This window comes from Ciconia boyciana, chromosome 30 (genome assembly GCF_034638445.1).
Source record: "Ciconia boyciana chromosome 30, ASM3463844v1, whole genome shotgun sequence".
In the NCBI taxonomy this organism is placed as follows: Eukaryota; Metazoa; Chordata; class Aves; order Ciconiiformes; family Ciconiidae; genus Ciconia; species Ciconia boyciana.
Genome location: NC_132963.1, coordinates 709,120 through 736,209, shown reverse-complemented (window position 1 = coordinate 736,209; position 27,090 = coordinate 709,120). Strand labels below are relative to the sequence as shown.

Here is a 27,090-nt window from a genome sequence, read left to right as displayed (position 1 = left end):
TGCCTTCACCCACCAAGCACGACTCCCAGGTGGGTTAAATTGACTACAAAAATATATAAGAAAGGGATTTTGCTCTCTCCCAAGCCCAGGTTGAGTTGGTTTGGATAAAACCTGTGCCATAAATCCCTACTGGGTGCAACAACCTGGGTGTTAACCCCAACAGATGTTGGGTGATGGTGGGGGACCGGCAGCTCTGAGAACATCCAGAAGGTGGGAGGAAGGGTTGTCCTAGCAACTTGGTTCCTTTTTCACCTGAATTTTGGTAATTTGGGGAGGGGGGGGTGGATTTCATCCTTGGGAGGCTTTGTGGTAGGTCACCGGGAGGGTTTGATGGCAATAAGGGGAAGGATGGGGTCTTCAAGGTGGCATCAGGAAGGGTCTTGGGGATTGTTGGGTTGGACGCGGTGGCAAGGGGACAACTGGGGTGGCATTGGGCCGAGGGGGCCGAGCAGAATTCAGCCCCAACCCAAAGTGAGGTGCAAGAGGTTTCCATGGGGTGAAAAAAGTCTTTTGTGACAATTTTGGGTCACGAGGGGATGCTGGGGACACCTGGGTCCTTTCTGGGCTCCTTCTCATCCCTGCGTGACTTTTTTCCCCCCCCCCCAAAAAGCGCATTTTCGTATTTTTTTGCCTTTTTTTTTTATTTCCAGCGATGGCGATGGGCAGGACGTGGCAGCTCCTCGCCTGGCTGGCTCTCTTCTGTGGTGAGCAACAACCCAACCCCATTTCCCCCCTAAAAACCACCTAATTTCCTGGGTTGGGGGGTTATTTTAGGGCTTTCTACCGTCATTTTCCATAGCAAAAAGTCCTTATTCCCTGTTTTTTTTTTCCCAAAAATTTCCCTTATTCCCTTATTTTCCCCCAGCAAAAAGATTCTATTACCTCTTTCCCATTTGTTTTTTTTTTTCCTTCACCAAAAAGTCCTTATCACCTTTTTTTTTTTTTTTTTTTTTAGCAAAAAGCCCTTATCACCTTTTTCATTTCAGGAAAAAAAACCTCTTCTTTCCTCATTTTTTAACCAAAAAACCCCCACTTGTTCCCTGGTTTTTGGGGGCTTGGGGGGGGGTGAGGTAAAAACCAAAATTCTTATTACTTGTTTGGGGTTTTTTTTTCCAGAAAAAAAAGCCCTTCTCCACTGTGGCTTTCTTTTAGGGGGGGAAAAAACCCCATTAATGCCTCTTTTTTTAAGGAAAAAGCCATTTATTTGGTTTTATTTTAAGAAAAAATGTCCTTATTCCTTATTTACCTGGGTTTTTTTCCCTCAGGAAAAAAAGCCCTTAGCCGGTTTAGTTTTTTCCGCAGAAAAAAAGTCTTTATTCCCTGTTTCTTTCAGAAAAAAAGCCCTTACCACCAGTCTTTTTTTTTTTTCCCCACCAAAAAGGCATTATTCCCTGGTTTTTTTCCCACTCAGATGCCCCTATTACCAGGTTTTTTTCACCAAAAAGCCCTTATTACTTTCTTTTTTTCCCCAAAAAAAAGCCCTTATCACAATTTCCTTCCAAGAAAAAGCCCTTATCACCTTTTTTTTTTTTTTTTTTTTGCTTTAGGAAAGAAATTCCTGTTTTTTTCACCAACCCCCACTATCTTTTTTTTTCAGCACCCTCCCCCTTATTACCTACTTTTCTTTCAGGAAAAAAAAACTCATTTCTTTGTTCTTTCTGCAAAAAAAAGAGCCCTTATTACCTGGTTTTATTGCCAGCCAAACCTCATTATTCCCTGTTTTTCACCAAAGCGCCCTTATTCCCTGTTTTAAGGGGGAAAAAAAGCGCCCCAATTTCCTGGTTTTACAAAAAAACCCCTTATTAGCTGTTTTTTTCCTTAAAAAAACACCTTATCATTTGGGGTTTTTGTTGTTTGTTGGTTTTTTTTTTTAACAAAGAGCCCTGATCACCTCTTTAGGGTTTTTTTTTCCCAGCAGAAGCCCTAATTTCCTGGGTTTTTTCACCAAAAAAATCCATATTACCTGTTGGGTTTTGAGCATAAAATTCTTATTCCCAGGTTTGTCGGAATTTTTTTTAAGAAAAAACCTTGTTCCCTATGGTTTTGTTTGGTTTGGTTTTTTTTTTAAAAAAAATAATACTCCTCACCTCTTCATGACACAAAATGCCATTATTCCCTGTTTATTATTAATAAAATAAAAGCCCATATTACCTGTTTGGTGGGTTGGTTTTTTTTCCTTAAGAAGACAAAAAAAAAGCTCTTTTTAACCTGGTTTGGGTTGTGTCTTTTTTTTTTCCAAGAAAAAGAAGCCCATAATACCTTTTTTGGGGGGGGAGGTTGTGATATTTGGGAATTTTTTTCCGTCAGGAAAAAAAAACCACCTTATTACCTGTTTTCTCAGCGGGGAAAAAAAAAAAAAGCCCTTATCACTTGTTCTTTTTGCACTAAAAAATAAAAAATCCTATTACCTGTTTCTCCCCAAAACCTTTTTGGCTGTTTTTTTTTTTTCCTTTCAGGAAAAGCCCATATTACCTGTATTTTTTCCTTAATATTTTTATTTTAGGAAACAGCCACACACCTGGGTGTGTTTTTTCTTAAAAAAAAAAAAAGAAAAGAAAAAAGCCCTTATTACCTGTTTTTTTGATTGGTTTTATTTGCTTTTTTAAAAACAAACCTTTACTGCCTAGGAGTTTTTCATCAAAAAAGTCCTTAAAACCTCTTTTGTTTTCACCAAAAATTCTTTTGTTTTCACCAAAAATTCTCTTCTTACTCATTTTCTTTTCAGAAAAAGCCCATATTCCCCATTTTTTTCAGCAAAATACCCTTATTTTTATTTCCCTCAGCAACCAAAGTACCTGTTTTCCTTTAGTACCTGTTTTTTAAGACTTTGTACTACAAGTTTCTGCAGAAGAAATACCAAAAGATATTTATTTCCAGTGGAGTTTTTTCAGGACTTTCTACTGCAATATCTGCATCCAAAAAAACCCTTTTTCCCCCTTTTTTTCCCTCAGAATTTTCTGCAGGTTTCTTCTGCAAAATGCCCTTAGTCCTGATCTTTATTTTATTTTTCAGGTCTTTCTATTACAATTTCTGCAATAAACCCCCTTTATTATGTGCTTAAAAAAAAAAACCAACACAAAAAAACCCCCAACCCCCCCGAACTCTACACTTCCTATTGCAATTTCTGCAATAAAACCCCTTTATTATGTGCTTTAAAAAAAAACAACACAAAAAAAGAAACCCAACCCCCCCAAACTCCACACTTTCTATTGCAATTTCTGCAATAAAACCCCTTTATTATGTGCTTTAAAAAAAAACAACACAAAAAAAGAAACCCAACCCCCCCAAACTCCACACTTTCTATTGCAATTTCTGCAATAAAACCCATGTATTATGTGCTTTAAAAAAAAAAAACACAGAAAAACCCCAAACCCCCCGAACTCTACACTTTCTATTGCAATTTCTGCAGCAACAAGCTTTTCTTCCCCATTTTTATTTCTCAAGACTTCCTAACTGTACGTTTCTGCAAGAAAAAAAAAAAACAAACCTACCTAATTCCCTAATTTCTAATTTCCCCTAATTCCCCTTATTCCCTAATTTCTAATTTTCAGAAGCTTCTATTGCAATTTCTGCAGCAAAATTGATTTCCTCATTCCTTCAGCGCTTTGCCTTGTGTTTCTGCAGCAAAAAATGGTATTCCCTATTTTTTAATTTTTGTCGGAACGGTCTACGGCAGGTTTTTTCAGCCAAAATTCCTTGGTTTTTGCAGAACTTCCTATTGCAAGTTTCTGCAACAAAAAAGAAGCAGCCTTATTTCTCGACGAGAGAGGAGGGGGGTTGGCAGAAATTTCTACTATAATTTCTGCAGCCAAAAAAAACCAAAAACCCCCCAAACCCCTTTTTTCCCTGCTTTTCCCAGGTCTTTCCACCGCAGCTTTCCGCGGCAAGGAATTCTTCACCGTCTTCCTGCAGAATGACAACGCAGGCACCACCCCCAACATCCAGCTCCTCTTCACGGGTTACTTCAACGCCACCAAAGTGACGGTGACGATGAGGGGTGGCACCTTCACCGACACCGTCACGCTTGGGAAAGACGAGACGGTTTCTCTCCACGTCCCTAGCAACATGGAGCTTGTTGGGAACCAGGTTTCGGATAAAGTCATCTTGATTGAGTCCACCGAGGAGATCTCCGTGGTCTCCATCAACTCCAAAAGTCACACTATAGGTGCCACCAATGTTTTGCCTGTAGATAAGTTGGGCAACAAATATTACGTGGTGATGCCGGACGACACCAAGCAAGGCTTGAAGGAGTTTGCTGTGGCAGCCGGGAAGATTTCGGCCACCGTTTCCATCCAAGTCAAGGGCCAGTTTAATTACAGAGGGAGGAGTTATTCCTCTGGGTCCAGCCTCCGCATCTTGTTGAACCCCTACCAGAGCTTGCAACTGCAAAGCATCCACAATTTGTCCGGCACCAAGATCACGTCGGACAGTGCTGTCGCAGTCCTCAGCGGTCACAGCTGCGTGAAGGTGAACGCAGGCTGCGACTACGTGGTTGAGCAGCTTCTGCCCGTCAGCGAGTGGGGGAAAGTCTACATCGTCCCCCCCAACCCCTTGCAGTCCTACGCTGACTTTGCCTACATTGTGGCGGCTGAGAAAGCCTCCATCACCTACAAGAGGGGTGACTCAGCTACCACTGAGGACATCGCAGGTGGGGAAGTCCAAGAGTTCAAGATTAGCCAAGATTTGCCTCTTCATGTGAGCGCTTCGTCCGCGATTCAGGTGGTTTTCTTCTTCACCGGTGCCACCAAGGGCTTGTATAAGCGAGACCCCTTCCTACTCAATATCCCACCCGTCTCCGCCTACTGCACATCCTACCGGGTCAGCAGCCTGGATGGCTACGAGAACCACCTGGTCCTCATCGCCCGAAACGCGGACGCCAACACCACCACTCTCAACCAGAATACAGACAGGAGCATGTCCTGGCAAGCGATTCCCGGCACAGACTTCTCCTGGGCCACTGTCACCATGAGCACGTCGACAGAAATCCAGAGTGCCGAGCACCAGCAGACACCCATTGGGCTCCTGGTCTTCGGCTTCCAGTACGCCACTGGTTACGGTTTCACTGGTCTTTGCGCCACGAGTAAGTAGGACCAACACATGGTTGCGTCTTGCCAATGGCCGGGTCTTCTCCATGGTTGCCATCCATGTTTTTTTTTTCCCTATTTCTGCAGCTTCTGCTCCGCTTCCCAGCGAAGACTTGATCTGCAAGGAGGAGTGCAACGTGATGGACAAACAACCCACGTACACCCAAGAAACCTTCTCGACCTGCTGGCTCACCGGCGATCTCCACTACCAAACCTTTGATGGGAAAACCTTTGCTTTCATGGGCACGTGCACCTACACCTTGACCAAGACCTGTGATCCAGATCCAATCCTGCCAGTCTTCAGCATCGAAGCCAAAAACGAGCACAGGGGTAACCTGAAGATCTCCTACGTTGGCTCCGTAACTGTCCACGTCTATGACACTACCATCACTGTGGTCAGGTCCGAGAACGGGATTGTGAGGGTATGCAAGAAAAATAATTATCAAATCCAAAGCAATACTGCAGTATTTCACTGGAATAATGTATTTAACGATCTTAAGGGTCTTTTCCAACCTAAATTATTCTATGATTTGCCGTGCATGAGTCGGCGACGCTACTGCATGGTCATCTCTTGCAAGAAGACTCCATTTTTTGCCCCATGTTTGATGTTATTTGTTTGTTTTTCACATGTGTTTTTCTCCTCCAGGTGAACAACCATCGCTCCCGCCTCCCCATCTCCCTCGCCCAAGGGAAACTCCAGCTGCAGCAGAAGGGCAAGTTCGTGCTGATTAAAACTGACTTCAGGCTGAAGATCCTTTACGACTGGGATGACCACGTGATGGTGAAGCTCCCCAGTATGCTCTCCGGCAAAGTGTGCGGGATGTGCGGCAACAGCAACGGCGACCACCACGATGATTCCCTCATGCCTGATGGCAACCTGGCAGAGGACGCCGTGGAGCTGGGCCAGAGCTGGAGGGTGCCCAGCGAGAGCCGTCGCTGCTGGGACGGCTGCAGGGGGAACTGCGCACGTTGCCCATGGGACCAGGAGGCGAAGTACAAGGGGGAGACATCGTGCGGGTTGCTCACCCAACGCCTGGGGCCCTTCAAGCGCTGCCATGCCATCATCAACCCTAACATCTACCTGAAAAACTGCGTCTACCACCTCTGCGTGAACGGTGGGCTCCACGCCATGCTGTGCCAAGCCCTCAAAGCCTACGCGGACAGCTGCCAGGAGGAGGGAATCGCTGTTTCTGACTGGAGGACGCTGGCACGTTGTCGTGAGTAGCTCCTGGTTGACAGAAAATCCTCCCCCTGGGTGGGCAGGGTGCTGTGACCTTAATTAAGGTGGGTGTAATTAAGGTGGAAACGGTTATAGCAGCAAGTCCAAGCAGAAAGCCCAAAAAGTCCATGGACACTCCAGAAAGTCTATGTAGAAAGTCCAGAAAGTCCATGCAGAAAGTCTGTGTAGAAACTCCAGAAAGTCCAAGTCCCAAAAGTCCAAGCAGAAAGTCCAAAAATTCTGTGCAGACTCCCAAAAGTCTCTGCTGAAAGTCCAGAAAGTCCATTCAGAAGGTCCAGAAAGTCCTTTGAGACTCCAAAAAGTCTCTGCTGAAAGTCCAGAAAGTCCATGGAGGCTCCAGAAGCATGTCCATGCAGAAGGTCCAAGGGAGTCCATGGAGACTCCCGAAAAATCGATGCAGAAGGTCCAGGAAGTCATGGACCAGTAGATAGTCCCAGTAGGTAGTCCAGAGAGTCCACATCCCAAAAGTCCTTGCAGAAAGTCCATTCAGAAGGTACAGAGTCCTTTGAGACTCCATAAAGTCGCTGCTGAAAGTCCAGGGAGTCCATGCAGGCTCCAGAAAGTCTGTGCAGAAAGTCCAAATCTCAAAAGTCCATGCAGAAGGTCCAGAAAGTCCACGGAGACTCCCGAAAGTCCTGGTAGATAGTCCAAGAAGTCCATGCAGACTTCAGAAAGTGCATTCAGAAGGTCTGGAAAGTCTATGGAGACTCTAGAAAGTACATGTAAAACTCCACGCAGGTTTCCTTAGCACTCTGCTGCACCTTCTTACGGCCAAGGAGCTTTATTCCCACCATGACCATGGTGTCCCATCCCTTCGACAGCTCTCTCCTGCCCGAAGAACAGCAATTACACCACGTGCGGCACTGCCTGCCCCACCACCTGCAACGACAGCGCGATGCCCGCTGACTGCAATGCCTTGGCCTGCGTGGAGACCTGCAAGTGCCAGGAGGGCTTCGTGTTCGACGCCAACAAGTGCATCCCCCAGGATGAGTGCGGCTGCGTCTTCGAGGGCCGCCTCCACGGTCTCCACGAGGAGTTTTGGGGTGACAGCACCTGCACCAAACGCTGCGTCTGCAACGCGAGATCCTGGCAGGCCGTATGCCGAAGGGCCAGCTGCAGTGCTGAGGAAGAATGCCGGGTGGAGGAGGGCATCCAGGGTTGCTACCCCAAGAGATATGGGACCTGCACAGCGGTCGGTGCTACCCACTACGAGAGCTTCGACGGCAAGAAGTTCATCTTCCAAGGCACGTGCATGTACCAGCTCACTGGCTTGTGCAAGAAGAGCCAAGGTCTGGTGGACTTCCAGGTGCTGGTGCAGAATGGCCGCCAGGATGACAAAACTCTGTCCTCCATCGCTCTCGTGATGGTCAAAGTCTATGGCCAAAACATCGTGATCAGCCAGGAACACCCCGGCAAAATCATGGTGAGTTTAGCAAATGTTTCTTTATCTAATCTCCACATTCTTCACTTTCTGCTCCTCACCCCAACCTCCTTGTCCCATTTCTTCTCTTCCACCCTCCGTCCTCTCTTTTTTTTTCTGTATTGGGTAACGCTAAATATTTTTCTCCAACCATGCCGCTGAGATCCAGAGCTACCAGGTCTGTTTCCCCCACGTTAATCAAGAGGAGATTTAATTGCCTAAATATAAGGATCTCCACCTGACGCGGGAGATTGGTGCGTGATATACGCCGTGGAGCCTCAGGCAACGTTCACCTCAAAGCTGGTGGGCGTCTGTATTTGGGACAGATGATTAAATCTGAAAAGGCTTCATCTACGTAATTCCGGTGCTTCGGGTGGAGCCCAAATTGCAGGTGGTGTGAAAACACAATTTGCCTTTACTGTTGGGTACCAAATTTGGGGTTTTTTTTTCCTTTTGTCCCCAGATCAATGACCAGTTGGTCAACCTACCACATTACCACGGAGACAGGAAGATCTCCAGCTACAGAGATGGGCAGGAAGCGGTGGTAGAGACAGACTTTGGCCTCACTGTCAACTACGACTGGCAAAGCCAAGTCACCGTGTCAGTGCCCAGAACTTACGCCAACACCCTGTGCGGCCTCTGCGGGAACTACGACGGGAAAACGAACGACGAGATGATGATGAAGAACGGCCAAGTGACATCAAACCCAGACACCTTTGGGCACAGCTGGAAGGTGACCGACATCTCGGGTTGCATGGAGCTGTCGAAGGTGGAATGTCCTGCCATGGCGGCGGCTCTACAGCATCAGAAGGGCTTGAAGATGGGTTGTGGGATCATCCTACAAGTGGATGGACCCTTCAGAGGTTGCCATGCTCATGTGGATGCCAACAAATACTACCACAACTGCGTGCATGATTTTTGCCTCTTCCCAGACCAGGAAGGCGTGATATGCCCAGTCATCGCCCGCTACGCCGCTGCCTGCCAGGCTGCTGGCGTGACCATCGGGAAATGGAGGACGGATGATTTCTGCAGTAAGTTGGGCGAATTGGAGGGGGTTTTAGCTTCATGAGGGGTCATGAGCATCCAAGGGAACCCCAATCCTGGGCCAAGCGCGTGTGGGGACAAACCAGAGGTGGGAATCATTTCATTTAGTGGTGCTTTATCCCACCCAAAGTCTAGGTTGATCCCATCATCTCTGTTTACAGCCAATGCCCAGAAACAAACCCTTCCAAGATGTCTCATCCGGCTACTACGGATCGAATAATTTAGCCCCAATAAGCACTAATTTCTTCGCACTGGTTAAAACGAGAGTGAGGGCTAATTGCCTGGATTGCTTAGAGGGCAAAAGACATGAGATGCACCAAAAATATTTAAATTAGGGGAGAGGGACCCGCCCTGGAAGTTAATTTGGGACCCAATGCAGGAGCAGCTCTGTTGCCTGAGGGAATCTCCTTGTTTCCTCTACGGCAATGGGGAAGATCAGGTGATTCGGGGGCCTAAAACCCCCATCTCAGAAGGGTTGAAATGTCCCTTATGGACAGCTCTTCGCTCAATTGCAGGATCCAGCCTGTAATTTCCTTGCTTCTAACGAATCTCCTCGTCTCGTGGCAGGTATTTCGTGTCCTGCGAACAGCCACTATGAGATCTGCTCCCAGGGCTGCAGCCAGACGTGCAGCAGCATCTACAGCCCGGTGAAATGCTCGGAGCAGTGCAAGGAGGGCTGCATGTGCAACGAAGGCTTCGTATTCAGCGGCGACGAGTGCGTCCCCATGTCCCAGTGCGGATGCTTCCATCAGAACTTCTACTACAAGGTGGAGGAGACTTTCTTCCCCACCAAGCAGGAGAAATGTCAGTGCCAGGCTGGCGGCACTGTGGTCTGCGAAAAAATGTCTTGCTACGGAGACAGCGAGGGCAAGGTCATCGATGGTGTCTTCCAATGCCCACCTGCCACGCTCGGGGCCTGCGTGGCCACCGGTGACCGCCACTATATCTCCTTCGATGGGATGGCTTTCAACATCTCGGCCACCTGCTCCTATATCCTCACGGAGACCTGTGCCGACGGCAATGTCAAACCATTTGTTGTGAAAATCGAGAAGAACGCCCGGCAGAAGAGGAAGGTCTCCGGCATCCAAGCATTGTCCGTTGAAGTCTACGGGCTCACGTTGACCTTGACACGAGACAAGAGGGGAGATGTCATGGTAAGGCCGTACTTCGTTGTCCACCTCTTTCTGGGCGCAAACGTGCTGGTGACAAAGTCTATGGGTTCATGTTGACTTTGCCATGAGGCAAGAGGGGCACAGTCGTGGTAGGTCCCCGCGTGGTGGTCCACCTCTTTTAGGGTGCAAACATGCCGGCGTCAAAGTCTACGGGTTCATGTTGACCTTTGACACAAGGCAAGAGGAGAACCATCACAGTAAGTCTGTGCTTTGTGGTCCACCTTTTTTTGAGTGCAAACATTTTGGTGACAATGTCTACAGGCTCATGTTGACCTTGGTGTGAGGCAACAAAGGACCTGTCGTGGTGGATCATGAAGCACAGCTGTACCTCTTCTTGGTTGCCAGCAGGCTGGTGTCAAAGACTACAGGCTCACGTTGACTCTGGCGTGAAGCAAGAGCTGCGTGGTCCCAGTAAGGCCATGCTTTGTGGTCTGCCTCTTTTTGGGTGCGAACACGGGAACCCAAAAATTGTTCTTCCTTGATGGAGGGAAGACCTCCTCCCTATCTCCAAGACAAAGCCATGCTCATCCCCACTTTGTCTTCCAGTTTCAAAGTGGGAGCCATAAATTCATTAAAAGGTTGGCTGGAAGGTGTTTCCCCCGATGTTTTTTGTTCCTACCTCCATAGCCTTCTCCTTGTAGCATCCTTGAGGCTCACTGGAGGATTTTTCTCTCCCTGTTCCAGGTGGACTCCATATCCCACCACCTCCCAGCCATCCTGAACAAGGGACAGGTCCAGGTGTACCGACACGGGATGGGCGTCCTGCTTCAGACTGACTTCGGCCTCGTCATACGCTACAACCTCCTCCACCACGTGATGATCACAGTCCCGCAGAGCTACCAGGGCCACCTCTGTGGGCTCTGTGGCAACTACAACGGGCAACGCAACGATGATTTCCTCCTCCCCAATGGCCAACAGGCCCCCAACGTGATGGCCTTTGGCTCTGCTTGGAAAACACCTGGTGTGTCCTGCAGTGATGACTGCTCCAAGGATGTCTGCCCTGTCTGCACGGAGGAGAAGAAGTTGGTCCTGCAGAAACCCAACTACTGCGGCATCCTCACGCTCCCAAAGGGCCCCTTCGACTCCTGCCACCAAGTCATCAACCCAGCCCTGTATTTCCAAGCCTGCCTCCACGACCTTTGCCTCACTGAGGGAAACACCCGCGTCCTCTGCCAGAGCATCCAGAGCTATGCCACCGCTTGCCAAGACGCCGGCGTTGTCATTGAGGCTTGGAGAAGACCATCCTTCTGCCGTAAGTGGGGATCGTGGGTGGGAAACGTCCTCCATGGCCGGGAAGTCACATCTCATTGGGATTAATTGAAAAATAGGTAGGGCTTTACAATATATTTCTAAGGAACGTTGGGGCCCGGTGTCTGTGCTGACCACCCTCGATGCGTGGGGTGATGCAAATGGTGCCGTTGGGTTGGAAGCCCAGGGTGGGGAGGATGATGACAGCATGAAAATAATCGCACCTGGGAAAAGCCAACGCAAGGGCGTGCATTTTCATCGCCGTTGGGGATAAATGAGGAAAGCCAACGCAAGCGCCAAGCGGCTGTGTTTTCAGCCGTGTTTTGGGCAAGCGGGAGAAGCCAACGCAAGTGCCAAGCAGGTGGATTTTCAGTGGCGGTTTTGGGCAAGTGGGAAAAGCCAAGAGAAGCACCAGCCAGGTGCGCTTTCGTTGGTATTGGGGTGCAAACGCTGAAAAGCCAACGCAAGCGCCAACGGGGTGAACTTTCATTGATGCTGGGGGCAAATGGGAAAAGCCACCACCAAGACAAAAAAATCACCTGGTTGGTAATTCTGGTGGCTTTTTCCGCTTGTCCCCAACACCAAGCGCCAAGGGGTTGCGTTTTCATCAGCGTTCAGGTTCTGCCATCTCCCTGGGGTGCAACCCTGGGCTGGCACCGCTCTTCCACCCAATGTTGGGTTTTGGGATTATCAACCTTTTCCTTCCAGCCCTCAACTGCCCGGCCAACAGCAACTACTCCCTCTGCACCAACCTCTGCGTCAACAGCTGCATGGGGCTTGCAGATGCCTCCAAATGCCCCCAAACCTGTGTCGAAGGCTGCCACTGCGATAAAGACTACGTCTTTGAGAGGCACAGCTGCGTTCCCAAGGACCAATGTGGTTGTTTTGTGGATGGGAAATATTACAAGGTAGTAATCTTCTGAATTTGGGCGGGTTTGGGGTTGGTGGGTTTTTTTAACATTTTTCTTCCTGCCTGCGTTGCAGCACGTCGCTCCGAAGGCGACGTGTGCAGGGCCCAAAGGACCTTGAGGAAAAAAAAAACCAACCCAAAACCGTCAAAATCTTCCATCTGCCAAGCGATTCTGTGGTTTCATCTGAAGAAAATTGGGGCATTTCCGTCTTTTATCACTTGGCATAAAGGTGCTAGCACAGCTGTGGATGCCCAGATAGTAGCTATGCTTTCCACAGCCGAAGGCGCTAAATAATAACATATTTTTCCTTCAGAGGAGGTGGAAGAGGGCAAAGGGATGGGGGGTTTTTTTCCTGCTTTTTTTTTTGCAGCAAAAGCAATCAATTCCTCAGCAATTTTGCATTTTGCAAAGCTGCTTATTCTCCAGTAGACCTCAAGATATGATTTTTCTCCCCCCTTCTACATATTTTTATGCATTTATGTGTAACACAGTTTGCTCTTCTCATCGCAAATGCTTTGCAACCTCTCGCCCTGCAGCCCCACGAGTCGGTTTTGAAGGATAACTGCCAGCAGCGTTGCACGTGTGTCCCCGGCAAGGGCTTGACTTGCAGCAGCCACAGCTGCACCGATGATGAAAACTGTGAAATCCGGGACGGGGTCTTGGGTTGCATCAATCAAAGTAAGGAAAAATGGGGTTGCTTGAGTGGAATTTAAAAAAAAATTAAAAAATCAAAGGGATCTTGGAGCCAGAGCAGATCCTGGCTCCTTGATTTAGAGGTGTGGGCTGAGGTGGAAACCCTACAGCAAGGAGAGATGGAGGCCGCAGGTCCCATCTCCAACCCTAAGAGGGTCAGGGATGTGGTGGGAGGATTTTGGAGGAGCAAAGTGCTTCAGAAAAGCCATCCCTTGGCTTGGCATCCGCCCAGACGTCCTATTTTAACCATGGTGGCACCTTCTGGAAGGACGGGTGCAATCTTGGGTAACGATGAACCTAATCTTGACACTTCTCCGAGCAATAGGGGCAGGGGGGAAGACAACTGAAAAGGGGAAATTTGGGTTTGGCGATGGGTTGTTGTGCTCTGATTTACATCTCAGAGCTGCCAATCTCCTGCCAAAGCCCAAGAGGGAGCAGAGGACACTTGGTGGGACCTCAACACTGGTGAAGACGCTTGGTTTGCATGGTGACATGGGATGTGCCCCTCACCAGGACATCTCCCATGGTTTCTCCCATGGTTTTTTTTTTTTCCTTCCAGACCCCTGCAAAGCTCTTCAGTGCCGGCCCAAGGAGAGGTGCAAGTTGAAGGATGTCCATGCCAAGTGTGTCCCATCCCTAGTTGCCACCTGCTGGGGTTGGGGGGACCCCCACTACCACACCTTCGACGGGCTCGATTTCGACTTCCAAGGCACCTGCACCTACACCATGGCCGAATCTTGCGGGAATGACACCAGATTGGTGCCCTTCAAGGTAGAAGGCAAGAACGACATCCGTGGTGGGGTGAAATCAGTCTCCTACGTGAGCTTGGCCAACATCAAGGTCTACGGCCAACACGTCTCCATCCACCGGAAGGAAGTGGGCAAAGTCAGGGTGAGTTGGCCTAAAACGGAGGGAAAGTGGGCCTTTCCCCACCTCTTTTCTTTCATCCATCTCTTCCCCACCTCTTTTTTCCATCCATCTCCTCCATCATGTTCAACACCTCTTCCTGCTCCGTCAGGGCCACCATTATTTTTGGCTAAATCAATCAAACTGGAATGTGGAGTTTTGAAATGTTGGGATATGCCGGGAATACGCTGCCTTGCATGGGGCAGCCTGAGGTTGTTTTCTGCCCCTTGGGGAAGCCACAAACCACCAAAGGTGGCTGCAGTAGGTCTCCAAGAAACCTCAAAGCGGGTGGGACACCCCCCAGGGAGGTTTGTGGTGGCAGCCGGCGCATGTGAGTCAGGTGAGGCAAAAGCAAAGCCCGATGAAGGAAGCGATGTCGTGAAACATTGGGCTGGGGCCAATTGTGTGAGGTTCAACAAGGCTCAGTGCCGGGTCCTGCACTTGGGTCACAACAACCCCATGCAACGCTACAGGCTGGGGAAGAGTGGCTGGAAAGCTGCCCGGCGGAAAAGGACCTGGGGGTGTTGGTTGACAGCCGGCTGAATGTGAGCCAGCAGTGTGCCCAGGTGGCCAAGAAGGCCAACGGCATCCTGGCTTGTATCAGAAATAGTGTGGCCAGCAGGAGTAGGGAAGTGATCGTGCCCCTGTACTGGGCACTGGTGAGGCCGCACCTCGAATGCTGTGTTCAGTGTTGGGCCCCTCACTACAAGAGAGACATTGAGGGGCTGGAGCGTGTCCAGAGAAGGGCAACGGAGCTGGGGAAGGGTCTGGAGCACAAGGCTGATGGGGAGCGGCTGAGGAACTGGGGTTGTTCAGCCTGCAGAAAAGGAGGCTGAGGGGAGACCTCATCGCTCTCTACAACTGCCTGAAAGGAGGCTGGAGAGAGGTGGGGGTCGGTCTCTTCTCCCAGGTAACAAGTGATGGGACGAGAGGAAATGGCCTCAAGTTGCGCCAGGGGAGGTTTAGACTGGATATGAGGAAATTTTACTTCACTGAAAGGGTTGGAGTTCCAATCAAGCTCCAATCAAGCTCCAATCCAATCAAGGGTTCCAATCAAGCATTGGAACAGGCTGCCCAGGGCAGTGGTTGAGTCGCCATCCCTGGAGGTATTTAAAAGCCGTTTGGATGAGGTGCTTAGGGACATGGTGTAGTGGTGGTCTTGGTAGCGTTAGGTTTACGGTTGGACTCGATGATCTTAAAGGTCTTTTCCAACCTATACGATTCTGTGATTCTGTGATTCTGTGAAACTGGAGAGGTTTTGACGCAGTGAGCATCTCAGCAGCCCCTCATGAGGGTTGGCTCCAAGTTGTGGATCTTGCCAGCAGGGCACAGAGCTCGCGGTGGGTGGTTGCACGCTGTAATGGTGGTCGCACGCTGCAGCGGTGATCGCATGCTGCGGCGGCTGATCGCACGTCGTCGCGGCACCGCAGCAGCAACTGCACGCTGCAGCGGGTGATTGCGTGCTCGAGTAGTGCTGCAACACCGATTGCACACCCCGGTGAACGGCTGCATGCCGCAGCGGGTGATTGCACCCCGCAGCCTCGCACCCCACACCCCAGCAGGCAATTGCATGCCGCAGCGGGCAATTACGCTCCTCAGCAGTGCTTGCACGCCGTGGCAACAAATCTTGCACTCTGCAGCGGGTGATTGCATGCTGCAGGATCGCCACGGCAGTGACTGCACATCAAGCAGTGGTTCCATGGCCTCAGCCTTGCTGCAGCGGGTGGTTACACACCGGAGTATCACTGCAGCGGGGTGTCGCATGCCACAGCACGTGGTTGCATGCCGTAACGGTGGTTGCCTGTTGCAGCAACACCCCAGCAGTAACTGCATGCTGCAGGGGGCAACTGCGGAGACGCTGCATGCTGCTGCGAGGTGATTGCACGGTGCTGCGAGCACTTGCACACCCCTGCAAAGCAATTGCACGCCGCTGCATCACCAGAGCAAGGCAATTGCATGCCGCGACGCCCCAGTAGCAATTGCCCGCTGCAGCGGGCAATCGCACGTTGCAGCGAGGTGATCGCACGCTGCGGCGAGCAATGGCCGCAGGAGCGATCGCAAGCCGCAGTGGGGCGATTGCACGCGGCAGCAAGGCGGTGGCACGCCCCAAGCCCACGTCGGTGCATGTGCATCGTGGTGACGTCTGGTGCTCCCCACCCACAGGTGAATGGGGTGGTGACGCTGCTCCCGGTGAGCCTGGAGGATGGCAAGGTGCAGGTCTTCCAGAGCGGGCTCAGCGCTGTGCTGGAGACGGATTTTGGGCTCCGGGTAATGTACGACTGGAACTGGCATCTGGTCATCGACCTCCCCAGCAGCTACTACAAACACACCTGCGGCCTCTGCGGCAACTTCAACTTCAAGCCTGAGGATGATGTCCCCCAGAGCGGCAGTGACGTCGCCGCCGTCGTGGACTGGGCCAAAGGCTGGAAAGTTCCCGATGACGATGACCCGTTTTGCTGGGATTATTGCGAAGGCACCTGCCCGGTGTGCGAGGAGGAGAAAAGGGAGCTGTACGGGGGCAACCAGTACTGCGGTCTCATCAAAAAAAGCTTCCAGGGGCCCTTCAAGGCTTGCCATGACATCGTCAAGCCCCAGGATTTCTACCGCAACTGCCTCTACGATGTGTGCATGAACAACGGGGCGAAGAAAATCCTCTGCCAGACGTTGGAGGCTTACGCATCCACCTGCAAGAAGCGTGGGGCCGTTGTGCACGACTGGAGGACGCCGTCGGGCTGCCGTAAGCAACGGGTTTCCTCCTCTGTCTGTGTGGCGGGGTGGTTTTTGCAAAGAAGGGGACTATCTAGCATGGGATGATGCATGCAAAGCACTCGGTGTTATTTGTACAGGGGAGTGTCTAGCTCTGGGGCGTTGCATGCAAAATAATCGGTGCATTTGCACGGTGCCAGATCCAGCCCCGGGCTGTTGCACGCAAAGCGCTTGGTGCATTTGCACGGTGCCAGATCCAGCCCCGGGCTGTTGCGCGCAAAGCGCTCGGTGCATTTGCACGGTGCGAGATCCAGCCCCGGGATGTTGCGCGCAAAGCGCTCGGTGCATTTGCACGGTGCCAGATCCAGCCCCGGGCTGTTGCGCGCAAAGCGCTCGTCCCATGAACTCCTTGCAACACCCACGTGATGCTGCTGCATCCTCCCCCTCTAATTGCCCCATTTCCTCCCCCCAGCATTACCCTGCCCCGAAAATAGCCACTACGAAGCTTGCGGCAACGCCTGCCCGGCCACATGCACCAACCCGGATGCGCCTGCCGCTTGCACCCAGCCCTGCGTGGAGACCTGTGCCTGCAACAAGGGTTACGTCCTCAGCGGTGGCCAGTGCGTGGCGGTGGCCAGCTGCGGCTGCACCCACGACGGTCGATACTACCGTCCCGGTGAGGAGTTTTGGGCCGATAAGACCTGCAAATCTTGGTGCAGGTGTGACCCAGATTTGGGCATGGTGGTGTGCAATGAAGCCAGTTGCAAGCTGGGGGAGAAGTGCGCTGTGGTGAAGGGCGTGCAGCGGTGCGTGGCCAAGAGCCGCTCCGTCTGCGTGGCCACCGGTGACCCCCATTACACCACCTTCGACGGGCACCGCTACGATTTCATGGGCACCTGCATCTACCAGTTGGCTGCCCTCTGCTCTGATGACCCCACTCTCATCCCCTTCACCGTCACCGTGGAGAACAACAACCGGGGCAGCCGCGTAGTCTCCTACACCAAGGAGGTCACCCTGAAAGCCTACAACATGACCCTCAGCCTCAGCCAGGCGCACCCCCAGAAGCTGAAGGTAGGAGAGAATGAGGTGCCGGTTGAGTTGCAAGGTCATTGCACGGCGTCTGGGTGGGCTGCAAGGTCCTTGTGTGGCATCTGGGTGGGCTGCAAGGTCCTTGTGTGGCGTTTGGGTGGGCTGCAAGGTCCTTGTGTGGCATCTGGGTGGGCTGCAAGGTCCTTGTGTGGCGTTTGGGTGGGCTGCAAGGTCCTTGTGTGGCATCTGGATGGGCTGCAAGGTCCTTGTGTGGCATCTGGGTGGGCTGCAAGGTCCTTGTGTGGCGTTTGGGTGGGTTGCAAGGTCTTTGTGTGGCGTCTGGGTGGGCTGCAAGGTCCTTGTGTGGCGTCTGGGTGGGCTGCAAGGTCCTTGTGTGGCGTTTGGGTGGGTTGCAAGGTCTTTGTGTGGCGTCTGGGTGGGTTGCAAGGTCCTTGTGTGGCGTTTGGGTGGGTTGCAAGGTCACTGCATGACATCGGGTTATGTTGCGAGGTCGTGTGGTGTCCTGCTGGGTTGCAAACTCATCGCAAGGCACTTGGGCGGGTTGCGAGGTTGTTGCATGGTATCTGGATGGGCTTGAACAGTTGTTGCATGGCATTTGGGTGGGCTGCAAACTCATCGCACGGAGTCTGGGTGCGTTGCGAGCTTGTCGTGTGGTGTTCAGGTGAGCTGCAAGCTCATTGCATGGTGCCTGGTTGGTTTGCAAGGTCATTGCTTGGCATCTGGGTGGACTTCAAGGTTGTATGGCATTGGGTTGAGTTGCAAGCTTGTGGCATGGCGTCTTGGTGGGCTTCAAAGTTGTTGCGCAGTGTCTTGGTGGGCTTCAAAGTCATTGCGTGGCATCACGCAACCCATGTTGCCCTTCCAGGTCAACGGAATCCTGGTGGATCTGCCCTTCAACCACGACAACAAGCTCCATGTCTACCTTAGCGGCGTCCACGGCTTCATCAAGACTGACTTTGAGGTCATCGTCACCTTCGACTGGTACAGCTACGCCAGAGTCATCCTCCCCAACACCTACTCGCGGGCCGTCTGCGGCCTCTGCGGCAACGCCGACGGCGACCCCCAGGATGACTTCACTATGCGCAACGGGCAGCTGGCTACCGACGAAATCCAATTTGCCGACTCCTGGAAGGTGGCCGACGTCCCCGGTTGCAGGGCCGGTTGCACCGAGGATTGCAAAGTTTGCACCGAAGCGGAGAAACGCGCCTACCGGGGTGACAAACACTGCGGGCTCCTGATGAAGAAGGAAGGACCCTTCGCCGCCTGCCACAGCACCATCGACCCGGCTCCCTACTTCGATGATTGTCTCTTCGACACGTGCCTCTACAAGGGGCATCAGGAAACGGTCTGCAGCTCCGTCAGCGCCTACGTCACCGCCTGCCAGAGCCAAGGCATCCGCATCGGGCAGTGGCGCACGGCCGCCTTCTGCAGTACGTGGGGCTCAGGGCAGGGGGATCTCCTGGGGGTTGCGTGCACAGAGGTGGTTGGTGTTTGCCCGCACAAAGGGTTTTTGCTTGCACAAAGGGCTTGGGGCTTGCACGCGTGAAGGCTTTCCGGTTTGCAGAGATGTGGTTGGGCTTGCATGCGCGAAGAGTTTGGGGCTTGCACACACAAAGGCTTTCTAGTTTGCACAAAAGTTTTGGGGATCGCATGCATGAAAAAGGCTTTCTAGTTTGCACAAAAGTTTTGGGGCTTGCACGCACAAAGGCTTTCTGGGTTGCACGAAGGGTTTGGGGCTTGCACGCATAAAGGCTTTCTACTTTGCACAAAGTTTTGGGGATCGCATGCATGAAAAAGGCTTTCTAGTTTGCGCAAAGTTTTGGGGCTTGCACGCACAAAGGCTTTCTACTTTGCACAAAGTTTTGGGGCTTGCATGCATGAAAAAGGCTTTCTAGTTTGCACAAAGATTTTGGGGCTTGCACACACAAAGGCTTTCTAGTTTGCACAAATTTTGGGGGCTTGCATGCACAAAGGCTTTCTGGGTTGCACGAAGGGTTTGGGGCTTGCATGCACGAACTGTTTGGGGTTTGCATGCGCGGAGGCTTTCTGGTTTGCACGGGAGATTTAGGGCTTCCATGCCCAAAGGTTTTGGGGCTCTGCAAACACCACCCCTGCTGCTTTTCCCACCCCGCAGGCCCCGTCTGCCCCCCGAACCAGCACTACAAGCTCTGCGGCCCAGCCTGCCCGGCGACATGCCAGGGCCAAGCAGAAGTGGAGGAATGTGAAGCAGCCGCGCCCTGCACCGAAGGCTGCTTCTGCGACGACGGCTTCTTGCTGAGCGGCGACCGCTGCGTCCCCCTGGCCCAGTGCGGCTGCTTGCACGAAGGTCGCTACTACAAGATGGGCGAGGAGTTTTTCGTCTGCCCTCGTTGCAGCGAGCGTTGCGCTTGCAAAAGAGACGGGGTGGTGGAGTGCCAGCCGGGGGGTTGCTCGGCGGGCGAGGTGTGCATGGTACAGGATGGGGTGCGGGGCTGCTACCCCCAGGATTGCGGGCGCTGCGAGGTGCTGGGGGCGGTTTCCTACAGCACCTTCGACAGGCGCTCGCTGCATTTCGCCGGCACCTGCACCTACATGCTGGCGGTGGTCAAAGCCACCGGCCCCGAGGACCTGCTGGTGCCCTTCACCGTGGAGGTGGAGAAGAAGAGCGGCAAGGAGGGACCTTCCATCCACCGGCTGCTGGTCACCGTGCGTGGAGTCACCATCGGCATGGCCAGGGGCACCCGGTGGGAGGTGACGGTGAGTAGGGCTGCTTGAGGTGCAAAAACCGCTTTGGGGTGCAAAGCCCAGCGTGCAAACTCCTCTTTAGCTTGCAAATGCCATTTTGGGGTGCAGAGCAAGAGGTGCAAACCCTGCTTTGGGTGCAAACCCTGCTTTGGGGTGCAAACCCTGCTTTGGGGTGAACAGGATGTGCAAACCCTGCTTTGGGTGCAAACCCTGCTTTGGGGTGCACGGCAGGATGTGCAAACCTTGTTTTGCGGTGCAACCCCTGCTTTGGGATGCACAGCAGGATGTGCAAACCTTGCTTTGGGGTGCAAACCTTGTTTTGGGGTGCAACCCCTGCTTTGGGGTGCACAGCAGGATGTGCAAACCTTGTTTTGGGGTGCAAACCCTGCTTTGGGGTGCACGGCAGGATGTGCAAACCTTGCTTTGGGGTGCAAACCTTGTTTTGGGGTGCAACCCCTGCTTTGGGGTGCAAATCCCAGCATGCAAACTCCCCCTTAGCTTGCAACCCCTGCTTTGGGGTGCACAGCAGGATGTGCAGACCTTGCTTTGGGGTGCAAACCTTGCTTTGGGGTGCAACCCCTGCTTTGGGATGCACAGCAGGATGTGCAACCCCTGCTTTGGGGTGCAAACCCTGCTTTGGGGTGCAAATCCCAGCATGCAAACTCCCCCTCAGCTTGCAAACCCTGCTTTGGGGCGCACAGCAGGATGTGCAAGTGCCACTCTGGGGTGTAAACCTGATGTTGGGGTGCACAGCAGGATGTGCACGCCCCGCTTTGGGGTGCATGCCCCGCTTTGGGGTGCACGCCCCACTTTGGGGTGCACAGCAAGACGTGCAAACCCCGCTCTGGGGTGCAAACCCCCGCTCTGGCGTGCAAAGCAGGCAGCGCAAGTCCCACTTCGGGTTGCAGACCTGACGCCGGGGTGCACAGCAGGCCGTGCGAGCCCCGCTTTGGGGTGCAAACACCGGTTTTGGGGTGCGCAGCGGGACGTGCAACCTCCGGTTGGGGATGCAAACCCCACTCGGAGGCGCACCCCACCCGCTCACCCCTCTTTTTTTCCCCGCAGGTGGACGGCGAGCAGCACCTCCTGCCGCTGTCGCTGGCCGGGGGGGCCGTGACGGTGTCCCAGGAGGGTGCCCACCGGGTGCTGCAGGCACAGGGTGGCCCCAAGCTCCTCTACGACGGCAACGCCTACGTCCTGCTCACCCTCCCCGGCACCTACCGCGGTCGCACCGACGGCCTCTGCGGCAACTTCAACGGTGACGCCGGCGATGACCTCACCGCCCCTGAGGAGCTGGGGGCTGCTTGGGGCACCCTCACGACCACCTGCACCCATGGGTCCCCACCTCCCGCCTGCCCCTCGGCCACCCCGGGGCCCTGCGGGGTGCTGGCAGATGCAACGGGACCCTTCGCCGGGTGCCACGCGGTGGTGGCACCCCAGGAGCACGCGGCTGGGTGCGCGCAGGAGCAGTGCAGCCAGGCGGGGGCCGCAGCGTTGTGTCGCAGCTTGCAGGCCTACGCTGCTGCCTGCCAGGCTGCCGGCGGGCAGCTCCAGGAGTGGCGGGCAGCTGCCAAGTGCCGTGAGTCACCCGAGGGGTGGGGGGGAGTGGGGGGTGCGTTCGCATGCAGCGGGTTTGAGTTTCTGCAAGGGGGCAGCAGCCGCGTGCAGCTGCTCTTGGTTTGCGAAGGTTGCAAGGAGGAAAGCGGTTGCGTGCACCAGGGTTTCATTTCTGCAAGGAGGAAAGCGGTTGCATGCAAGGAGGGATTGCAGCATGCTTGCGATTGCATGCAGCAGGCTTGCGATTCTGCATCGGGCAAGTGGTTGCATGAAGCTACTCTGGATTTGCAAAGGTTGCAAGGAGGAAAGCGGTTTGCATGCAGCGGGTTTGAGTTTCTGCAAGGGGGCAGCGGCCGCATGCAGCTGCTCTTGGTTTGCAAAGGTTGCAAGGAGGAAAGCGGTTGCATGCACCAGGGTTTCATTTCTGCAAGGAGGGAAGTGGTTGCAGGCAGCGGGTTTGAGTTTCTGCATCGGGCAAGTGGTTGCATGAAGCTACTCTGGATTTGCAAAGGTTGCAAGGAGGAAAGCGGTTGCATGCAAGGAGGAAAGTGGTTGCATGCACCAAGGTTTAATATCTGCAAGGAGGGAAGTGGCTGCATGCAGCAGGCTTGCGATTCTGCATCGGGCAAGTGGTTGCCTGCAGCTGCTCTTTAGTTTTGCAAAGGTTGCAAGGAGGAAAGCAGTTTGCATGCAGCGGGTTTGAGTTTCTGCAAGGGGGCAGCGGTTCCGTGCAGCTGCTCTTGGTTTGCGAAGGTTGCAAGGAGGAAAGCGGTTGCATGCAGTGGGTTTGCATTTGTGCAAGAAGAAGTGGCTGCATGCAGCAGGTTTGTGTTTCTGCAGGGGGCAAGTGGTTGCCTGCAGCTGCTCTTCAGTTTTGCAAAGGTTGCAAGGAGGAAAGCGGTTGCATGCACCAGGGTTTCATTTCTGCAAGGGAAGTGGTTGCATGCAGCGGGTTTGCAATTCTGCTGTGGGGCAGCGGTTTGCAGGCAGCTGCTCTTTAGTTTTGCAAAAGCTGCAAGGAGGAAAGCGGTTGCATGCAAGGAGGAAAGTGGCTGCATGCAGCAGGCTTGCGATTCTGCATCGGGCAAGTGGTTGCATGAAGCTACTCTGGATTTGCAAAGGTTGCAAGGAGGAAAGCGGTCGCATGCAAGGAGGAAAGTGGTTGCATGCACCAAGGTTTAATATCTGCAAGGAGGGAAGTGGTTGCAGGCAGCGGGTTTGAGTTTCTGCATCGGGCAAGTGGTTGCATGAAGCTACTCTGGATTTGCAAAGGTTGCAAGGACGAAAGCGGTTGCATGCAAGGAGGAAAGCGGTTGCATGCAAGGAGGAAAGCGGTTGCATGCACCAAGGTTTAATATCTGCAAGGAGGGAAGTGGCTGCATGCAGCAGGCTTGCGTTTCTGCAGGGGGGCAGCAGTTGCAGGCAGCTGCTCTTTAGTTCTGCAAAGGTTGCAAGGAGGAAAGCGGTTTGCATGCAGCGGGTTTGAGTTTCTGCAAGGGGGCAGCGGTTGCGTGCAGCTGCTCTTGGTTTGCGAAGGTTGCAAGGAGGAAAGCGGTCGCATGCAAGGAAGAAAGCGGTTGCATGCAAGGAGGGAAGCGGTTCGCATGCAGCGGGTTTGCATTGCTGCACGAGCGCAGCGGTTGCGTGCCGCTGTTTTCTAGTTTTGCAAAGTCCTCAGGAGGAAAAGCGGTTGCATGCAGCGGTGGCTTTAATTTGCAAGGGGAAAGGAGTTGCACGCAGCGATTTTTAAATTTCTTGCAAGGGGGAAATCGTTTCACGTGCCGCGGTGCTTTAGTTCCGCCAATTTTGGCAAGGGGGAAGACGGTTGCATGCAAATTTTTTGCTGGGGGAAGCGTTTTGCGCACAGCATCCGCCTTTGCGCAATATTTACTCCTGCAACGACTTCTGCAAAGTGCTTTTCCTTTTTTTTTTCTTTATTTTTGGTTTTAATTTTTTCCTTGGAAGAGGAGAAAATAAAGAGCAAATCGTAAAGGCGCTGGGTTTCTTTCTGCTTTTCGCCCGCCAGCGTTTTCCTGCCCCCCCAACAGCCACTACGAGCTCTGCACCCGCACCTGCGACCAAACCTGCGCCAGCCTCTCCACCAGCACCCGCTGCACCGGGAAGTGCTTCGAGGGCTGCCGGTGCGACGAGGGCTTCCTCTTCAACGGGGACGAGTGCGTCCCCACGGACTCCTGCGGGTGCCTGCACCGCGGCCGCTACTTTGAGGTGGGTGCTGCTGGGGAGGCGTGCGTCCTTGCAAGGGGAGCGTTGCACCCTTGCACGCCCCACGGGTGCTCGCGTCCTTGCAAGGGGAGCGTTGCACCCTTGCACGCCCCACGGGTGCTCGCGTCCTTGCACGGGCAGCATTGCACGCTTGCCCATCACACCCTTGCACGCCCCACGGGCGCTTGCATCCTTGCAATGGCAACGTTGCACCCTTGCCCGCCCCACGGGTGCTTGCGTCCTCGCACGGGGAGCATTGCACGCTTGCCCGTCCCACCCTTGCGCACCCCACGGGCGCTTGCATCCTTGCAAGAGCAGCGTTGCGCCGCTGCATGCCCCATGCACGTCTGCAACGCTGCAAGACACCGGTTGCACGCGGCCTTTTTTTCCTTCTTGCAACCTTTTGCAAGGGGAAACCACTTGCACGCAGCCCTGCAGCCCTGCAGCTCTGCTTTTCTTCTTGCAAGGAGAAAACCGGTTGCACGCAGCATTTCTGTGCGCGTCGGCAAGGAGGACGCGGCTCGCACGCGGCGTTTCTTTACTTTTCCGCACCTTTGCGAGGAGAAAACGAGTTGCACGCAGCATTTTTCCCCATTTTTGCAATCTTTGCAAGGGGAAACCTGTCCGACGCAGCGTTTTTATCGGCTGTCCCGCCCCACAGATCGCCGAGTCCGTCCTCTCCCCCGACTGCAGCGAGAGCTGCATGTGCCGGGCAGCGGGTGGCATGCAGTGCAGACCGGCTGGTTGCCCCTTTGGCCAAGCTTGTGGCCTCAAGGATGGTGTCCGGGGCTGCGTGGAGCAACCGGGACGCTGCACCCTGGCCCCCGCCGCTCGCTTTGTCTCCTTCGATGGGGCCACCGGCACCACCACGGCCACCGGAATCTACGTGATGGCCACCCTGTGTGACCGTCACCACTCCACCTGGTTCCGGCTCTTGGCTGATGTTGAGGAGAACGAGGACCAGCCAGCCGTGGTGGCCCTTCACCTCTTCAGCCCCCAGGCCTTCCTCACCATCAAGAAGGACAAGAAGGTCTGGGTAGGTCATCCCCACCCCGCTGCCATCCAAAAAGTCCCCGTGCCTTTCGTTGTAACCCAAATCCGTGTTTTCCCACTGATATATTGCAAGGTCCATCAGTGTCATGCAAGGGAAGGACCAACATGGGCCGTCCTCCATCCCACCATCACCATGAGATGTCCACGCGTTGACCCATTCCTTCATTTTGACCAAACCAGCCTTTTTCCAGCAGTTTCACGCAAATGAGGCACCCATGGGTGTTGTCCTCCATCCCACCATCATCAAGAGATGTCTGTGCGTCTGCTCGGCCCTTTATATTGACCAAAATTGCCCATTTTTTGTCGTAATTTCATGTAAAGGAAGCACCCATGGGTGCCCTCCTTCACCCCAGCCCCATGGAGGTGTCCAGGTCTTCACCCCACCTCCCACCCCAGTCCCCAAGCAGGAACGAACCTCATGAGATCAACCCTCACTCCCATCTCCATCCCACATATCCCCCCAGGGTGCTTCATGCCATCTCTCCATACCTAAAATGGAGGGATTTCACCCCATTTTGGGTTCCACCACTATGGAGAAGGTCGGTGGTGGAGAAATGACCTATTTCCTGGCTTTTTCACCCCAATTTGACTTTATTTCAACGTTGCGTTGCATGGAGCCATGCTCTCCCTATTGGTGTCTTCTCCAGGTCAATGGGGTCCCAGCCACCCTCCCTGTGGAGGTCTCCAAGACGTTGACCGTCACTGAGACCCGGGACACCATCTGGATCACCCAAAAACCTGAATTTGTCATCGGCCTCAGCCCCGTCGGGGAGGTGACGATGACGGTGGTCCAGGACCTGAGCAAGCATCTCTGTGGGATCTGCGGTAACTACGATGGGAACGCAGCCAACGACCTCCAAGGGCCTGACGGGAAATTGGTGGCGGACGTGGTGGCGGTGGCGAAGGCCTGGAGAGCGCCCGATTTCACCCACGTGAGTGTCCTCGGGAGGTGACAACACGGGTCTTGGTTTGGGTGATATTTGTCATCTTTCGTGTCCTAGCTCGGTCTTTTCGTTGTGTCCCTGTGGGCCTTGGTGCCACCACCGTGAAGAAATGTCCATCGATTGGTCCCATCCCTTCATATTAACCAAAAATTCCTTTTTTTCCCATCAATTTAATCCAAGGAGAGTGGTGTCCTTCATCCCGCCATCATCAAGAGATCTTCATCCATCAGCCCATCCCTTCAGATTAACCCAAAATTGCCTTTTTTCCCAAGTGTTTCATGCAAGGGAAGCCCCCACAGGTGCCACCCTTCATCCCACCATCATCCTGAGATGTCCATCTCTTGACCCATCTCTTCATTTTAACCAAAAATTGCCTTTTTCTCACCGATTTCATCCAAGAGAAGCACTCATGTTTGTTGTCTTCATCATCAAGACAACGTGTTGACCCATCTTTCCATTTTTGACCAAAATCATCCTTTTTTCCACTAATTTCATGCAAGGAGAGCACCCACATGTGGTGTCCTTCATCCCGCCATCATCAAGAGATCTTCATCCATCAACCCACCCTTCAGCTTAACCAAAAAATCACCTTTTTTTCCACCGATTTAATACAAGCAAAGCCACCATGAGTGGTGTCCTTCATCCCACCATCATCAAGAGATCTTCATCCATCAACCCATCCCTCAGCTTAACCAAAATAGTCCTTTTTCCCCTCAGATCAGGCCCAAAAATCACCTGCGAGGAACCCATGGGGTCATCGTTGGACCCCGTCGTCACGTGGGGAGAAAGAAAGGGGAGGGAAGAGCCCAAAAAGAGGGAGAGAAAACGCCAAAAGAGGGAGAAAGAGCCCAAAAAGAGGGGGGGAAGAGCCCAAAAAAAAGGCGGGAAAGAGCCCAAAAAGTGAAAAAACCCAAAAAAGGAGAAATCACCCCCAAAAATAGGGGATTAACCCTCTCTTTTCTCTCCCCCCCTCCCCTCCCCCCCAAGTGATGCAGAAAAACGGCATTTAGACGCCGGGAAGTGGGACAACGCGCCTCATCGCTGAGGTCATCGCAGCAAAACGGACGCATATATGAAAAAGGGACCTTCCCCTCCCCCTTTCCCCTCCCCCCACC

At 53.1% G+C, this 27,090-nt stretch overlaps 1 protein-coding gene across 1 annotated transcript; it reads left to right on the top strand.

The window, feature by feature from the left end:
• On the top strand, positions 1-27,090 carry FCGBP (Fc gamma binding protein). Its single transcript, XM_072848273.1, has 21 exons — positions 1-29; positions 651-704; positions 3,860-5,080; positions 5,172-5,506; positions 5,731-6,301; positions 7,146-7,747; positions 8,208-8,775; positions 9,356-9,942; positions 10,645-11,212; positions 11,917-12,116; positions 12,656-12,797; positions 13,372-13,703; positions 15,882-16,455; positions 16,897-17,495; positions 18,340-18,904; positions 19,609-20,210; positions 21,264-21,777; positions 23,782-23,981; positions 24,640-25,014; positions 25,679-25,963; positions 26,963-27,090. The coding sequence occupies exons 2-21, from the start codon at positions 653-655 to the stop codon at positions 26,963-26,965; spliced, it is 8,895 nt and encodes a 2,964-aa protein (XP_072704374.1). The 5' UTR covers positions 1-29; positions 651-652; the 3' UTR covers positions 26,966-27,090.

What these genes read in the sequence shown, in the direction of transcription:
- FCGBP (XM_072848273.1), top strand. Translation starts at nt 653, where the DNA reads ATGGCGATGGGCAGGACGTGGCAGCTCCTCGCCTGGCTGGCTCTCTTC. An exon ending in TGGATGGGAAATATTACAAG is followed by an intron (nt 12,117 to 12,655) that starts GTAGTAATCTTC and finishes CTCGCCCTGCAG; the next exon opens with CCCCACGAGTCGGTTTTGAA. An exon ending in GAGGACGCCGTCGGGCTGCC is followed by an intron (nt 16,456 to 16,896) that starts GTAAGCAACGGG and finishes TCCTCCCCCCAG; the next exon opens with CATTACCCTGCCCCGAAAAT.